Source organism: Vicugna pacos, chromosome 20 (assembly GCF_048564905.1).
Source record: "Vicugna pacos chromosome 20, VicPac4, whole genome shotgun sequence".
Taxonomy (NCBI): domain Eukaryota; kingdom Metazoa; phylum Chordata; class Mammalia; order Artiodactyla; family Camelidae; genus Vicugna; species Vicugna pacos.
The window spans coordinates 39,698,845-39,716,582 of NC_133006.1; the positions used below are offsets into that span (position 1 = coordinate 39,698,845).

Genomic DNA, 17,738 nt, shown 5'->3' on the forward strand with positions numbered 1-17,738 from the left:
GGAAGCCCCGCCCCGCGCAGGGGAGAGCGCCGGAAGTTCGCGCCTCGCTGTGCGCGACCCATCGATCGGTGAGGCGTTCTTGCTGAGGGCGTTCTTGCTGAGGCCCTTCCTCCCGGCCTCTTTAGTCCCTGCGTCCCGGTTTGTTTCCTCCCGTGGAAGGACGCGTAGGCTAGCCCACGGCTGCTGCACCTGAGGCTCACACCCGTATAACCTCCCGGCTCTGCGATCAGAGACTGCGAGGCCCCCGAGGCCGCGGCCGCGGGGCCGTCGGAGGTTCCCCAGGGCGTGGAGCCTGGCAGGCGCGGCTCCCCGCCGGGATTGGCCGGCGCGGCCGGGCGGACGTCACACAGGGACGATCCAGCGCGTCCGCCTCCCGAGTGCGAGTTGTTAGAAGCCATCCCTGGATAAGGTTGAAAAGCGTTCTCCCTCCCGCGGAAGCCGGTGCGCAGGGAGGAAGCCAGAAATCCCTTATTGTGGATCCGAGAAACTATGGACCCTGGAAGTGAGCACACTTTTGCAACTTAAAAAGTTTGTTGCGTTGTTTTCAGGTGAAAATAAGTGCTTTTCAAAAGTTGAAGTTTGACATACGGCTAAAAAATTATTAAAAAACAAAGCCTTAGAATCTTTGCCAGTAACTTCGGGTGACACCTTTTTTAGGCGCCCATCCTCATATTCTTCGGAGTGTCTCTGGGATACCTAGCCAAACATTTGAGTAAGTTTTTTTTTGAAAGTCTAGCATATATCTGGTAAGGACAGAGTGAAAGATTTTACAAAATAAGCCTCCCTTTAAAAGCAAAGTAAATTGGTAGGTTGTGCCAGATGAACAAAATTGTAAAAGTGTAGTAATTGGAAGTTCTGAGTTCACAGACAAAAATTTTTTAAAGAAATAAAGCCCTTGTGGTTTTTTGTATTTCGAAGACAAAACAGGGATTTTTCAGATCCTCTTCACAGCCCGGGCAGCATTTATGTGTTTGGAAGACAGCGAAGAGGTGAGCCTATGACTACCCTGCCTGGCTCACTGGCTTTTTTATACTTCCCAAATGATAACAGGTTTGAGAAAATTAAACCTGAATAGATTATTTATTAGTTTGATAATTCACTAAAATTATCCAAGCAAATGAGTAAGTGACTGTAGATTGAAAAGTTTTAATAGAAATAAAGCATTGGAGTGCAGGATTTATTCAATCACAATTTATTCAATCAATATGTACTCTGAAAAACACTGGTTGGTTTGCTGTAGAGGGTATTGAAAAACCATAAATGGACTCCTCCTCGGTGTGTCTAGTATGTAAGTGCAAACACTAACACGCTTGAAACAGTGGTGAAGTCTAAAACAGTAAAATGGGTGCTGAATTGTGAGGTACAAATTTAGGCTAAAGACACTGTAGGAATTTAAAAAATGCATGAATGCATAAACAGGAAGGTTTTAGGAAGGAGAAGCACTTGCTGGGGCAAACCACTGACGTGGTAGGGAGCATGAGCTGTTCGCAGGGAAGTAAGCCAGATCTGACTCCAGCAGAGGAGTACTGGGCAGGTAATGTGGGTCCAGGCTATGGAAAACCTAGAAAGTCAGGCAGAAGAATTTGGACTCTGGACATCCCTTCTATTCCCATCCCCTGGTAGATCTGAGGAGGTCACAAGAATATGGACCAGAGTGAAGCCATAAGGGATGGAAAGAAAGCATGCGTTATGGCAAACGTTTTTAGAGGAGAAATGGGCAGGACTTAATAATTGAATAGCTCATGGTTGGGGTGATGAGTTAGAAAGATGCTGAAGATGTTTCCAGGTTTTCAAACCCAAGTGCCTGAGAGAATAAGTATGGTGTAGGGAAGGGAGAGAAAACTGATTTTCAATGTTGGATTTGACTTACTGAGATATTTGAATAGAATGTATCACGTAAACAGAAATACAGTGTTTTGTGGACCCTAATAGGTCTCTGATAATATTTTGTAAATATTTTTTTGGTTAAGTGACCGAGAGATCCCTTCACCTTCTGGGACCCAAGCCTTTTAGGGAATCACTGGATAGTAGCCACACATACTGACTTGTTTTTGTCCAAATTAGTATTTACTACCTACAGATTTATCAAGACCTTGTACTAACTTTTTATTTTTTCCAGTAACTTCATAAATGACATTTTAAAATTTAGGACAGTGAACTGTGCTGCTTTCTTAACGTGAGGAGAGATGAGGAAAGAAGCTTTTTGTTTGCAGATACTAATAGACGTTAAAATTTTCTTTTAAAAAGGCCTTTCACCATTCAACAGTTAGGAACAAGGACTATGAAAGGGTTTGGTCATCACCTTCAGATCCTGTCCATTTTGAGGTGGATACTTCTCATGAAAAATTAGAAAGCATGTCAGAAGCAGATGCTGTGAATTTCAGCAGTCTTTCTCGAGACTTAACTCAATCAAATTCTCCCTTCTGTATGGAAACCAGCAGTGCCACTTCAGACTTGCCTCAGGTGTGCATTGTTTGTAAGTTCCAGGAGGTACAGATGTCTTCAGCCTTTACATTGTCTTCTGTATTAAATTTCATCAAAAGTATGAGGGACAGTCTGCAGTGGAGGCATGAAGGAAGGGAATACAGGGTCTGATTTTCCTAGTTGCATCAGTGTATGAAGAAAGGTAGAATTTTACAAATGGAGCGAACTCCCTGGAGTGCTGCCACGTGATGTGGCCACAGAGACTCAGATTGCAGCATCTGGTCTAGAACATCTTCCGCTAGATGATTCAGATATCGTTCAGAATGACATTGACAGTGCCCTGCATGTAAATGACTTCCCATCTCAGTGAAAATTCCTAGTGCCCTTTCTTACGAGATGAAAATTCGTAATGTCCCTGGATTTTCATGACTGTTCTAAATGCTTGACAGTTATTAGCTTGAGTATAGGGAAACAATAGGAACATATTAGGTTGTGCCGTATGAAATTGCCTTTTTGTAGTTCAAAATGGATGAATAGTGACGTGTCATGTGATTTGGGCCATAATTTGGCATAACCTTTCTAAAGGGCTGTTCAGTGATAAGGCTGTTTAATCAAGAGTTTAACTGCACATTTTACCTTTAATTCTACCTGTAGGTAAAATACAAATGAGATATTTGCAGAGTGATCCATAATAACTAAACATTGGAAACAACCTAAATTTTCATCAGTATGGGCCTAGTTATTACACAGATGTACAGGGGATATGTAAACTTAAAATATGACAATACAAGTATATATTTGACATGGAAAAGTGGTCACATTGCTTCTCACTGGGTAGTGGGCTTTTGAATGTTTTTTACTTTTCTCTTTTTAAACAATGTTCAAGATTCTTTTTTATAATTATAAAAAATTATTTTCATTTTTGAAGAAAAAATTTGATCATAACATTACAGTGTTAGTCAGGGTCTAAGATACTATATACTGAATTGTAAAGAATGAATATTCTTTACCCTATAATAATATGTCTTAAATTATGTAAGAGTTCCTTCCTCTTGGATTTCACAGCATTTTATTCTTTATAAAAAAATGTATAGACCACAGGAACAGAAGGCATGTTTTAATTAAAAACAGTAATATCGTAGAATACTGGAGTTAGAAGGATCTCTAGAATTTGATGAGGAGTTCCAAGAAGTTTGTATAAATATAACATCAATACATGTCAGTAGTGCTTTATTTTATTTTTCAAGTATATTATTCTTGATACTTTTAAACTCTAATTAGGAGGGATGGTCTCAACTGACAAGTCTAAAAACAGATTGTCATAAAATACAACATGGTTTTTATAGTACTTTAAATGCTTTCAATAAGTCGAACAGTGCTATAAAGCATTACTGAATACAGCTTTGTAACCAGCTGACTTTAATAAGGGATAAGAATTTTTAAAGACTTTAATAAGGGATAAGAATTTTTAAAGAGCATCATTTAGGCCACCTTACTTGATACACTATTCATGATTAAACCAATGTTTTCCTCAAATATTGAAACTATTTCTCTTACTGTCTTATTTCTGTTTTTAACTTAATAATCTCTTTCATCTTATATAGCATTAAGGTACTTTGAGAATAAGCCCTACATAAATTTTTATAGATTTCTGTTTAGTGGAGTCAGATTTCACCTTATACTAGAATGCCTTTTTTGCGTATCTTTAAAGTTAAAAGCCACAACTGAGGAAGGATATAGCTCAAAGTGGTAGAGCACATGCTTAGCAGGCATGAAGCCCTGGGTTCAATCCCCAGTACTTCCTCTAAAAAAGTAAATAAATAAACCTAATTACCTCCCTCCCCACCCCCCTACACAAAAAATGTTCTTACAAAAAAAAAAACTTAAAAAAAAGCATGACTAACAACTGCCCTAATGTTTAGACCAGATTTAATGAACAGCAAAGAATTATCAGTAAGAGATATAAATGTTATATATATTCATGTTTATAGTATCATGATTTGACTTATCAAAAAAACAAAATAATCAAATAGCAAGGTACTTATTTAATTGTGACTTAGTACTATAACTCTATTAACATGGTTTTATTAAACGGGAGCTCAAATATACAGTGGGGAAAGATATTAGAAAGCACATTCTACCCTTGCAACAAAAAATACTGAAAGAAAAATTATATAGCAGTGTACATACACCTTTGGAAGAAGCTTATGATGTTTGAAGTATTAATATTAATGCCTTTTTATTATTAATATAGAATGAAATGAAGAATATAAAAAGGGAAAATAAGTCTAAACTCACACTTTTCAAAGAAATTTATAGTATGCTAGGCAATATATTAGGTGGTGAGTATCTCTTTGTTGGCAGTATGCAAATAGAGACACTTGAGATTTTTGTGTGTGTGTCATATGATAGTAACAGTAGTAATAATACCAGGTATTCTGCTAAGCAATTTATATGCAGTATCACATTTAACCCACAATCCTATGAAATGGGCTTCTTTTTTCTTTTTAAGCAAAGGCTGCTTTTATTTCTATTTTAAGATGAAAAAAGTGAGGCTCAGGGTTCTGCAAGAAATATAAACAATAATCAACACATTTGACTATGTTAAAATGAAAAGAGCTTCTGTATGACCAAATTATAATCAACAAAGTAAAAAAAAGCCACATATTAATTGTATACATGCAATGTATACAATTCACAAAGGATCAATATACAAAATAAAGAACAGTAAGGAGAAGACGCATGTAACTCGGTAGGGAAACAGGCAAAGTGTATGTATTCATTTGCTAGAGCTGCCGTAACAATGCCACAGACTGGGTGTCTTCAACGGAAACTTACTTTCTCACAGTTCTAGAGGCTGGAAGTCCAAGATGAAGGTGCTGGCAGAGCTGTTTTCTCCTGAGGCCTCTCAGATGGTGGTCATCTTGTGTCTCCACATGACCTTTTCTCTGTGCCTGGGTGGTGTCTCTTCTGGTATGGATACCAGTCATATTGGATCAGGGCTCCACCCTTATGACCTCATTTAACCTTAATTACCTCTTTAAAGGCCTAATCTCTGAATACAGTCACATCCTAAGGTACTGAGGGTTAAGCCTTCAACATATGAATTTTGGGGGGACACAGTTTAGTCCGTAACAGCATCTAATAGGCAGATCATGCAAGATGATAAATACCTGAAAGGATATACATTCAAAAGACCACAAAATACCATTTCATTCATATCAGACTAATGTGTCGGAGGGTCGTAGAGCAGAGGAACTCACGCTACTGGTAGAAGCATAGATCAATACCACCACCTTGGAGGGTGATGCAGTGGCTTGTAAACTTGAAGGTACATATCTGTGTAATCCAGCAATTCCACTTCTAGGTGTATAACCAGAGCCTGAGCAAACATTCTTAAATTAGTGTACAAGGCAGCTGTGAAGATGTCTTGGAATTTGTTGTAATGGCATTTGACCAGAGTGATATATAACAAGTTTTTTTCTTATAGTAGTTATTTGATCATTTTGTCCTCCATGTAAAAAAGTTTTGTTCTGTCTGCTAGCTCAAATCCACTCAATGAAAAAGGTTGAAATATATAATAATTCTTAAAAGGTTCCAACAGTTTATTTCATATATGTAAATATAACTATTAACACATAAGTATATGGTCAGCTAATTCTTACTTCCATCTTTCTCTTTCTAATGAGATCTCAACATTGGAAATTACTCACAGAATGTGCTAAACCAGCCAGTTGACATCAACATCTCTTCCTTCAGACAGTTTGAACCCCTGTGCAAATTTCATCAGAGAGAAGCATTTAATAATGAAATGATAACATTTCAGAATCTGACAGAAGGCTTACCTTATGCCAAGGAGCCAGAATTGCAATGTCATGTATATAATGATGCAAAAGACACCAATATACAGAAAGATTCATTTAAGGAAGAAAGTCCAGTGGAAAGTAGCACTTCCGCAGATCAAGATCAACTTGCTCTAGAGTGTGTCAGACAATCTCCCAGAAGCCCGTCTCTAATCCACTGCACTGGAGGGACACTGAAATTCATGGAAGTGTCACTGGCTAATAGCACTGCCATGGAAACTGCCTTCAACCCTAGTCAGCCTCAGAACTTCTTGTGTAAGGAAAATGTGCATGGAGATGTTGAACAACTCGTTTATAAAGAGAATAGCTTTCACCTGCTTAATCAGAGAGCTAATTATAAAGCAGAGGAGGTAAGATTTTTAATGGTCAGTACAGCCTGTAGAGTATTAAAGGAGGTGTTTAAAAAAAACACTGTATATAATCTGAGATTTTTGCAAGTAGTGCTAAATCATCTGCTCAGTGTAAGGGACATTGCTTCTCTGGGGGAAATGCCATCTGAGATTGTACTCAATTTAGGAATAATTTTTTTCTAATAAAATCAAGCCTATACTTGGATATTAGCTCTACTAAATGATAATTTCTTTGAGGTTCAGAGCTCTGTTTTACTCATCCTTTTATGCACCCTAGCATCTACATGGTGCCTTGAGTATATAAAAGCATATACTATGCTTTTATATTTAGTGAATCATTGGTTGGAATTCAAAATGTACAGTGAGGAAAGGTTGAGAAGAAGTACAGAGGTGTTAAATTATTTGGTAAGAAAAGCTTACGATTTTTCTATCACGGGATTTCTACTGACAAGCAAAAAATACTTATTTTTATACAAAAGTGAAAACATTAATTTGTCTTTTGAATTATTTATTCTGGGCATGTATGTATGTAGTATCTTAAGAGCACTGAACATGCCAACAGTATTAAGTCTGTTACTCTCTGAATGAAAAATAAAACTTTTAAGAATTGTTGTGGGCAAATAGATAACAATCCAAGAATAGCATAAGTAATACTTTTCTGTTGTGAGTTTGATGAGAACAGCTATGGCTATTATGTTTCATTTACAAGCGTAAGTTTTTAAATTCATTTATTTGAAAGCAGCATTTAAAAGAGAACTTCATTTACCTATTTTGGGTTCTGGAGAATAACATGTAAGGAATCTATTTTATTAGGGTTTCTCAAGATTATTCCTTTCTGTTTCCATTGCATCTTGTCATTAAGTCAGTCAGTTAATATTTTCAGGAATCTTTCAGGCATCTATCGTGTGCTAGGCTCTGTGCTATGTGCTGGTTATATAATGGTTGGGGGAAAAAATACCCAAAACAAGAAGATGGGGGTTTTGTCCTCGTGAAATGAACATCATGGTAAAGGAGGTAGAGATTAATCAGATAAGCATATAAAGTAAGAGTAAGTGTAAGCTTTCAACTAAAACAAGTGCTGTGAATAAAAGTTACATATAAAGTCTATATAATGTTCCATAAAATTACACAAACTTGCAACTCTTAAGTGTTGTGAAAAAAAGATGAGAGCCTTTTTACTGTCCTGGTCAGGGAGCTTGGGTAAGGCTTCCCTAAAGTAGTGGTAATTGAGCTGTGCTCTGAAGGATAAATGGGAGTAGTTTGGTAAGGGTGGGTGGAAGAGCATTCCATGAGAAAGTTAGAACATGTGCAAAAGCCCTGTGGCCACAGGGAACATAGCACCTTCTAGGATCTGAAGGAAACTCAGTGTTGCTAGGTTGGAGGGACCAAGAGGAATGTTGTATATAAGGATGGAAAGGTAGCATGGATCTGGTATCAAGGTCAATATCAGGACCTTGTAGGCCTCAGTAAGGATAGTTGTCTTTATTCCAGAACAATGGAAAATAACTCTAAAATATAACAGTCCAATATATTTAATTTCTAGAAAGTTATTCAACCCACTCCTATGGAGATAAGTGACTGGGTTGTTATGTCATATTCATTTTAATGTTTTGTTACTACAATTTAACTGTCCTTTTTTAACCCACCCCAAAACCTGTATTGTGAGCAGAAAGCCAATCATGAGGTATGTTCATCTGACATTCTAATGTTCACAGGAGTCATAGCACAGTGGGGTATAAAAGTCTTTATTCAAAAGAGATGTAACATCAGCATCATGGTGGATTGAGATGCTCTCTCTCTGCCCTTCATTCTACAACTAGTAGAACTGTCCCAACTCAACAAGGGTGCCTCTGCCCAAGACACCAGGATGCTGGAGAATTCCACACATCTGTACGTCTAAAGGAGGGTGGACTGTCATACATGGAAGAGGCAACACTTGGGGAACAGTGGAGGTGGTGCCTGAGAGCCTGGTCCCACAGCCTCAGAAAACCCATTAGCATCAGGGGAGGCAGCACACAGGATTCAAGCCTGGCCACAGCAGTGCTTGCAACCATGGATAACTGGGCAGCAGCAGCAGTGGGGCCTGTGACCCCATCTCTCCAGTTGCAGAGGCACCCATAACTCTGCCCCCTCAAACCCAGTTCACAGTGGCAGCACCCACGAACCTGACAGCATCAGACGTGGCAGAGGTCCCTGTGGTCCCTGTTGCTCCCCCCACTGGATATGGCAGAAGCACCCACCATCCCAGGGCACCAGGCAACATCGGTCAGAGGTGGTGGAGGGTGGAAAATGCCAACTCTCAAATGTAACCAGAGGTAGCTCAGGTAAGAGAAACCAAAAACTTGTGCTATAGTGCCACTTACAAAACAAAAAGAAAACAAAAGAAAAGCCTTTGATTTCTAGCCTGTTGAATCATTTGAATCAAGTTTAAAAAAAAAAAAAGCTTTACCTAAAGAAGAAAGATGTTTACTACTTCAAATGCACTGGCAAAGGAAAACCCACAGTAACACTGTACCACAGAAGGAAAATGACAATTCTCCAGAGACCAAACTCAAAATCACAGAATATTGTGATCTAAACTGATAGAGAATTCCAAATAGCTATCATACAGAAACTCAAGGAACTAAGGAATCAAATCAATGAACAGAAGGAATACTTTAACAAAAGATTGAAACTCTGAAAAAGAACCAAACAAATTCTAGACCTGAAGAACTCAAGAAGAATGCATTAGAAAGTGTTGGAAACAGAGCAGGCCATATGGAAGAGAGAATTAGTGAGTAAGAAGATAGAAATCTAGAAATGATACAGGTAGAAGAGGAAAGAGAATTAATCTTTAAAATATGAGGAAATTCTGTGAGAGCTATACAACTCTTACAGGAAGAACAACAGTAGGGTAATGGTAATCCCAGAAGAAGAAGAGAGGGAGGAAGGAGCAGAGAGTTTACTAAAGAGATAATAGCTGAGAACTTCCCAAGCCTGAGGAAGGAACTGTACATACAAGCCCAGAAGCTAAGAGAACACCTAATCACTTCATTGGAAAAAGACCTCCAAGGCACATTATATTAAAACTGTCCAAAGTCAATGACAAAGAATTTTAAAGACAACCAGGAAAAAAAGGGTGGATACCTCCAAAGGAGCCGCCATTAGGCTATGACTAGATTTTTCAGCTGAAACTCTACAAGCTGGGAGGGAGTGGAATTGCATTCTCAAAATGCTGAAAGATAAAAACCATCAGCCAAAAATACTCTATACAGCAAAGGGTATGATTCAGATATGAAGGAGAAATAAAGGCTTTCCCAGACAAAACTGGGTTCTGTGTTGGCAGGGGTGGTCATCAACACTTGAGCTGCCTTACAAGAGATACTAAAAGCAGCTCTTCTACCAGAGGCAAAAAGGCAAAAGTACGCAAGACTTTGAGGAAGGTGATATAATCAGAAAATTGCAACTCTATATCAGAATAGGTTATTAACACTGTATTTTGATATAAATGTCAAGGGAGGGAAAAAAAACAAAAAATAACCATAGCTACTTCAATTTGGTAACAAACTCACAACATAAAAAGGGATAATTTGAGACAACAAAAACAAACGAGGAAGAGGAAAAGAACAGAACCTGTATAGGCAAATGAATAAGCTATTGGCAGAAAAAGGACTTATCTATAAGGTGTTTTATACAGACTTCATCAGAACCACAAAACATCAATCTAGAGACATGAAACAAAAAAAGAAGAAATTGAGAAAAACATTGTAGAAATTCACCAAACCAAAATAGCAGAAACAGAAGGAAAAAGAAACAGCAGAGATAGAGTAACCAGAAAACAAAAGAAAAAAACATGGCACTACCAAGTCCTCATCTATCAATAATCACCCTAAATGTAAAGTAATTGAATTCAACAATAAAAAGGCACAGAGTAGCTGGGTGGATTAAAAAAGACCAACTGTATACTCCTGCAGGAGACTCATTTCAGCTCTAAAGATAAACATAGATTCAAAGTGAAGGGATGGAAGATGATACGCCAAGCAAATGGCAGCCAAAAGAAAGCAAATGTCGGCATATTCACATCAGACAAAATAGACTTCAGGCCAAGAAAAGGTAACAAGCAACAAAGATGGACAAATAAAAATAATAAAGGGGACAATTCATCAAGAAGACATAACAGTGATTAATAGCTATGCACCTGTCATAGGAGCACCAAAATATATAAAGCAATTATAATGGACCTAAAGGGAGAAATTGACGGCAACACAATAGTAGGGAACTTACAGCAATGGATAAATCATCCAGACAGAAAGTCAGCAAAAAAACAGAAGCCTTCAATGAAACGTTAGGCCAGATGGATCTGATAGATGTGTACTGAACATTCTATCCAAATGCAGCAGAATACATATTCTCAAGTGCACATGGAACTTTCTCAAGGATAGACCATATGTTGGGACAAAAAAGAAATCAATAAATTTAAGAAGATTGAAGTCATATCAGGCATCTTTTTCCAATCTCAATTGTATGAAACTAGAAATCAGCTACAAGAAGAAAGCTGGAAAAATCACAAATATGTGGAGACTGAACAACATGGTACTAAATAACTGATGGGTCAATGAATAAATCAATGGAGAAATAGAAGAATTTCCTGAATACATATGAAAATAAAAATACTACATACCAAAATCTGTGGGATGCAGCTTTTAAGGGAATTTTGCAGTAATACAAGCCTGCCTCAAGAAACAATAAAAATCTCAATCTAAACTTAAACCTAAAGGAACTATAAAAAGAACAAAGCCCCAAGTCAGTAGAAGGAAGAAAATAATGAAAATCTGAGTGGAAATAAATGAAGTAGAGACTAAAAGACAATAGAAAAGATCAATGAAACTAAGAGTTGGCTCTTTGAAAAGATAAGCAAAATTGACAAACTTTTACCTAGACTCATTGGGAAAAAATAAAAAACACTCTGATAAATAAAAACAAATGAGATTAACAGCAGGTATCACAGAAATGCAAACGATTATAAGAGAATACTATGAACACCTATATATTAACAAATTGGGTAAACTAGAAGAAATGGAAAAATTCTTAGAATCTACAACCTTCCAAGACAGAATCAAAAAGAAACAAAACCTGAATAGATGAATCACTAGTAAAGAGATTGAAACTAATGAAAAAAAACTCCAAAAAAACAAAAGTCCAGGATCAGACAGCTTCATAAGTTTATTCTACCAAACATTCAAAGGAAATTTAATGCTTATTCTTCTCAATCTCTTCTAAAATGTTGAAAAGGAGAGACTGCTTTCTAACTTGTTTTATGAGGCTAACATTACCCTGATAACAAAACCAGACAAAGACAACACAGAAAAAGAAATGGCAGGCCAATATTTTTGATGAACATACATGCAAAAACTTCAACAAAATATTAGCAAACCAAATACAACAATACATGAGAAGGATGATACACCATGATCAAGTGGAATGTACTCCAGGGATGCAGGGACAGTTCAACATCTGCAAATCAGTCAATATGTGATACACCACATTAACGAAATGAAGGCTAAAAACCGTATGTATATAAAACAGATAAACAAGGACCTACTGTATAGCACAGGGAACTATAGTCAATGTCTTGTAATAACCTATGATGGAAAAGAATCTGAAAAAGAAAAAAATACATATATGTAAACTGAAACTAACACAACATTGTAAATAAACTATACTTCAATTTTTTTAAAAAAGGTGATCATCTCAATAGATGCAGAAAAGCATTTAACAAGATTCAACATCCATTCATGACAAAAAAAAAAACCCTCAATAAAATGGGTATAGAAATATCAACATAATAAAGGCCATATAAATCCACAATCACCATCGTACTCAATGGTGAAAAACTGAAAGCTGTCCCCGTAAAATCAGGAACAAGACAAGAATGTCCCCTCTCACCATTTTTATTCAGCATAATTTTGAAAGTCCTAGCCCCAGAGCAATGAGACAAGAAAAAGAGACAAAAAGCATTTAGATTGGAAAGGAAGAAGTAAAACTGTCACTATTTGCAGATGACATGATTTTATATATAGAAAATCCTTAGACTTCACACACACACACAAAAACTGTTAGAAATAATAAACAAATACAGTAAAGTTGCAGGGTACAAGATCAACTACAAAAATATGTTGCATTTCTATATTTGCTAACAATAAACTAGCAGAAAAAGAAATTAAGAAAACAATCCTGTTTACAATGGCTACAAAAAGATTAAATACCTAGGAATAATTAACCAAGAAGATGAAAGATCTGTACACTGAAAACTATAAGACATTGGTGAAAGAGATTGAAGAAGACACAGAAAAATGGAAAGATACTTCATGCTAATTGATTAGAAAAGTTAACATTACATAAAGCAATTTGTATATTTAATGCTATCCCTATCAAATCCCAAGAACTTTTTTTTTTACAAAGATAGGTCAAACAATTCTAAAATTTATATGGAATCACAAAAGACCCCAAATTGCCAAAGCAAAAGAAAAAGGAATAAAGCTGGAGGTACCACATTCTCTGGTTTCAAACTATATTACAAACATACAGTAATCAAAACAACATGGTATTGGCAGAAAAACAATGGAACAGAATTGGGAGCCCAGAAATAAACACACAAAATACAGACAATTAATTTACAACATGGAAGCAAAGAACGTACAATGGAGAAACGATAGTCTCTTCAATGAATGATGTTGGGAAAACTGCACAGCTATATGCAAAAAAATAAAAGTAGGCCACTGTCTCACACCATACACAAAAACCAACTGAAAATGGATTAAAGGCTTGAATGTGAGACCTGAAGCCATAAAACTTCTAGAAGAAATCATAGTCAGTATACTTTTTGGCATTGATTTTAGTAATATCTTTCTGGATATGTCACTGCAGGCAAGGGAAACAGAAGCAAGAGTAAATAAGTGGGACCTCATCAAACTAAAACACTTTGCATGGTGAAGGAAACGACCAGCAATTTAAAAAGACAACCTGCTGAATGGGAGAAGATATTTGCAAATCATATATCCAATAGAGGTTACTATCCAAAATATGTGTAGAGCTCATACAACTCAACAACAACAAGATGATTTAAAAAATGGGCAGAGTTGCTGAATAGGCATTTTTCCAAAGAAGAGACACAGATGGCCAACAGGCATATGAAAAAAAAATGTTCATCACCACTAATTATTATGGAAATGCAAATCAAAACTACAATGAGCTATCACTTCACACTTGCCAGGATGGCGGTTATCAAAAAAGCAAGAAATGACAAGTGCTGATGAAGATGCAGAGAAAAAGGAACCCTCATACACTGTTGGTGGGAATGTAAGTCAGCACAGTTTCTCTAGAAAGCAGTATGGGGATTCCTCAAAAAACAATGAATAAGGTTACCATCTGGTCCAGCTATTCCACTTCTAGGTATTTATTTAAAGAATACAAAAACACTAGTTTGAAAAGATATGTGCATCCGTGTTTGTCACAGCATTATTTATAATAGTGAAGAAATGGAAACAACCTGAGTGTCTTTCAATGGATAAATGAACAAAGAAGATTTTATACACACACACGCACACACACACACATATGCACACATACACACACACACGTACAATGGAATACTACTCAGACATAAAAAGATTAAATCTTGCCATTTGTGGCAACATGGATGGATGGATTTGAAGGTATTATGCTAAGTGAAATAAGTCAGATGGAGAAAGGTAAATATCATATGATTTCACTCATATATTGTATATGAAAACAAAGAAACAAAAAGCCCAAAATAAATGAAATAGGTAAAGGGGACCAACTGTATGGTGATGAATGGAAACTAAATTTTGGGTGGTGAGCACACTGAAGTATATACAGAAGTAGAAGTATAATGTTGTACACGTGAAACGTAAAATGTTATAAACCAATGTTACCTTAATACCAATTACAAAAGAGGCCTCACAGACCTAGGGTAATGGATAAATTTGTTTTAATTCATTCAAAGTCAAAGAAAGTATATGTGTTCAGAGAAGTCTGTGTCATAGAAAATGGTGAGAGTATCAAGTTTAACTTTTCTTTTGTAAAAGTAAGTTTAATGCACATCTCTCATGTACCTACTGTTTGTGTTCTGTGCACTAAGGTGCTGTATGTACATTTTGCAATTTATGCTTAAGTATTTTTGTTAAGTAAATGTTATTGCTGGAAGTAGATGTCATCATTGTTATTTTAGAGCTGAGGAAACCACACTAGGGATCTAGGATTCAGGGCCAGCTCTATCTGACTTCAAAATTCAGTCTTTCTTCTCTTTCACACTTAATTTATTTACTATAATTTACAGATTGCAGGTTCTTCCAAAGGAATACAGAATTCTGCAGATATTCCTGAGATGTCAGTCAAGCACCAAAAGGAAGTCGCAGTGGAGGGCAGAGAGAGTTCAGAGATTGTCTCATGTTGGTCTCCGATAGGCATTTCTTGGAGTGGTGGGGCATCTCGGGAGGGCTGCATGACACCCAACACAGAGCAAAGCTTGGAAAGCCCATGGCCTCTGGAAGAGGACATGGCTTTAAATGAAGTCCTGAGGAAATTAAAACATACTAACAGAGAACAGCAGACTCTGATCCAAGACCTGCAGCGTAGTAACATGTATTTAGAGAAGAAGGTTGAAGAACTGCAGATGAAGACTACTAAACAGCAGGTGTCCGTGGACATCATGAATAAGCTAAAGGAGAATGTCGAGGAATTAATTGAAGACAAATACAGAGTGATGCTAGAGAAGAATGATACGGAGAAGACACTGCGGAATGTGCATGAGGTTTTAGTTGACACGCAACAATGTCTTCAGGAGTCCAGGAATGAAAAGGAAACCTTACAGCAAGAGCTTAAGAAGATCAAGAGCAATTATGTCAGTCTACAGGAAAGGTACACGACTGAAATGCAACAGAAGAAGCAAGCTGCAAGTCAGTGCTTAATGATGGACAGAGCCTTGAGCAAGAAAGAAGAAGAGGTCGAGAGGCTGCAGCAACTCAAAGAAGAGTTGGAAGAGGCCACCGCTTCCGCTCTGGGCTTGTTGAAAAGGGAGCAGGAGACGCGAGAACAAGAGCTCCTGTCTCTACAGGAGGAGTTCCAGAAGCGTGAAAAGGAAAACCTGGACGAGAGACGGAAGCTGAAATCTAGGCTTGAGAAACTGGTCGCTCAAGTTCAAAATCTGCAGTTCACTTCTGAGAATGAAAAGGCCAAGAATACAAAACTTCAGCAGCAGATCGACGAAGTGAGAAATGAGAACGCGAAACTTCAGCAGCAGGTTGCAAGGAGCGAGGAGCAAAATTACGTCCCTAAATCTGAGACAGTGCAGCTAAAGGAGCGCTTAGAGGAAGTGATGGAGTCAGACATGGGGAAGGTATCGTCACAAATTCAGAATCTCGTGCAGAATTTCGGGAGTTTCTAATAGTCTACTGATGCCTATTGCGGCACAGCACGTATACAAGTGTGTTTACAGAGAGAATTGTTAACAACAAAAAGAGATAGAATGGAAAATGCACCACAGGTTTGGCGAAGGTTCTTTGGTTCGTGGGTACCCACATTAAAGAACAGTCATTTCTGGCCTCTTGTAATTATTTTGATAGAGGTGAAAATTAATGTGGGAATTTTGTGGGTACCTATGACCAACTATCTGTAGCATCCTTTGGGAAAGGATTTTCTAGGTGGGGATCTCAATCTTTTCATTTCATGTCTGCCTGTTCAACAGTAAAGCTCAGTAATACAATGGCGTATTTGGTTTACAAGGTAAAACAAACCTATATTTTATCACACAGTAATTTTGTAAAGTGATAAACATTTTATTGAGAGATGATTGATACACAACATAATAGTTTCAGCTATACAACATAAAGGTTCAATATTTGCATATATTGCAAAATGATCACCAAAACATATCTAGTTACCATTCATTAAAAACAACGTGAGAGCCTCATATCAATGTGTTTTCTTTTCCCTTAAGAAGGGGAGGCACTGGGGATTGAACCCAGGACCCTGTGCATGCCAAGTATGTGCTCTACCACTGAGCTAGCACTGAATTATACTCCCCTGGCCCCCAAGAGAGGCTGTAATTTTGTATTTGCAGTTCAAATGGCTTTTTTTGGCAGACAACCTGGAAGCACATCCCAGCAGCAATAATTTTCACAAGCCAGAGCACATCTATTCTATTCCAGTTTTGTTGGCTTGCCTCAGCATATTTATAGTACAATCTTATTAACTCTGGCTACTTAGAAAAAAGGCTAGTCTGGACTAGAAAAATGTGTAAGTTTATTTTTATATTTCTTACAATAACTGGAACTGAGCTGATACGTAGCCTTGAAGATGTCCTTGATGGACTCTCTTATGGATCTGTTATCCGTATAAGTATTGTTTGCAAGTAAATGATTCTATTTTTAATGATTCTTGGGAAATATTGTTCTTTTATGTTTAAGAAAACTCTGTGTCATTTTTTCTCTGAAAAGAAAGGAGGATTATCCAAGCCAGTGTGGGTCTCAAACTTTAGCATTCATCAGCATCAGCTGTGGAAACGCAGACTGCTGGGACCCACCCTGCATTTCTGACTCAGCGCGGGTGCGGTGAGGCCTGAGGACGTGTGTATCCAACACGATCCTGGGCCTCACTGGTGCTCCTGGTCCAGGGATCACACTTTGAGAACAACGAAGCCAAGCAAACATGACCTTAAGTTTAGCTGCTCAGCCAGATTACGGCAAATTTTGAATTAGTTAGCTGAGTGAATTAGTGTAGCTATACAGAAGTTTATCCAATATATAATCTTCTTGAACTTCCTTTTTTAAGAAGCTGGATAGTTCTTTGTTTTATCTTGACTCACCAATTTCTTTACTCTGCTTTTAGTCTTACTTTGCATTAACTTTAGGTCCATTTTCTCAAAGGGTGTTCTGGGAGTGTCTGTGAGGTCCAAGGCATTTTCATAGCAATATGAAGACATTACTGCGTTTTTCACTCATTCTTTCACAAGTGTACAGTGGAGTGTTCCAGAAACCGTGTGACATGCAATGGTGTAATTGCTTTCATGGCTGGTGGCATGTGGGAAGCACTTAAGAGTACC

General features: G+C 37.5%; 1 protein-coding gene across 12 annotated transcripts in view; it reads left to right on the plus strand.

The window, feature by feature from the left end:
- The first annotated feature begins 66 nt into the window (after window positions 1-66).
- Window positions 67-17,738, plus strand: part of CAGE1 (cancer antigen 1) — a 34,436-nt gene continuing 16,764 nt past the window's right edge. For 3 of the 12 annotated variants that reach the window (XR_012062434.1, XM_072945708.1, XM_072945706.1), the window contains exons 1-4: window positions 70-502; window positions 5,273-5,397; window positions 6,114-6,637; window positions 14,976-16,034. Coding sequence is in view for 10 of the 12 variants with exons in the window: in XM_072945708.1 (XP_072801809.1) it covers window positions 5,295-5,397; window positions 6,114-6,637; window positions 14,976-16,034 (1,686 nt within the window). In the remaining 2 variants the exon portion in view is untranslated. Of the gene's footprint in view, window positions 713-5,272; window positions 5,398-6,113; window positions 6,638-14,975; window positions 16,035-17,738 lie in introns of all 12 variants that reach the window. The other 9 variants (XR_012062433.1, XM_072945707.1, XM_072945714.1 and 6 more) reach the window with 7 other exon arrangements.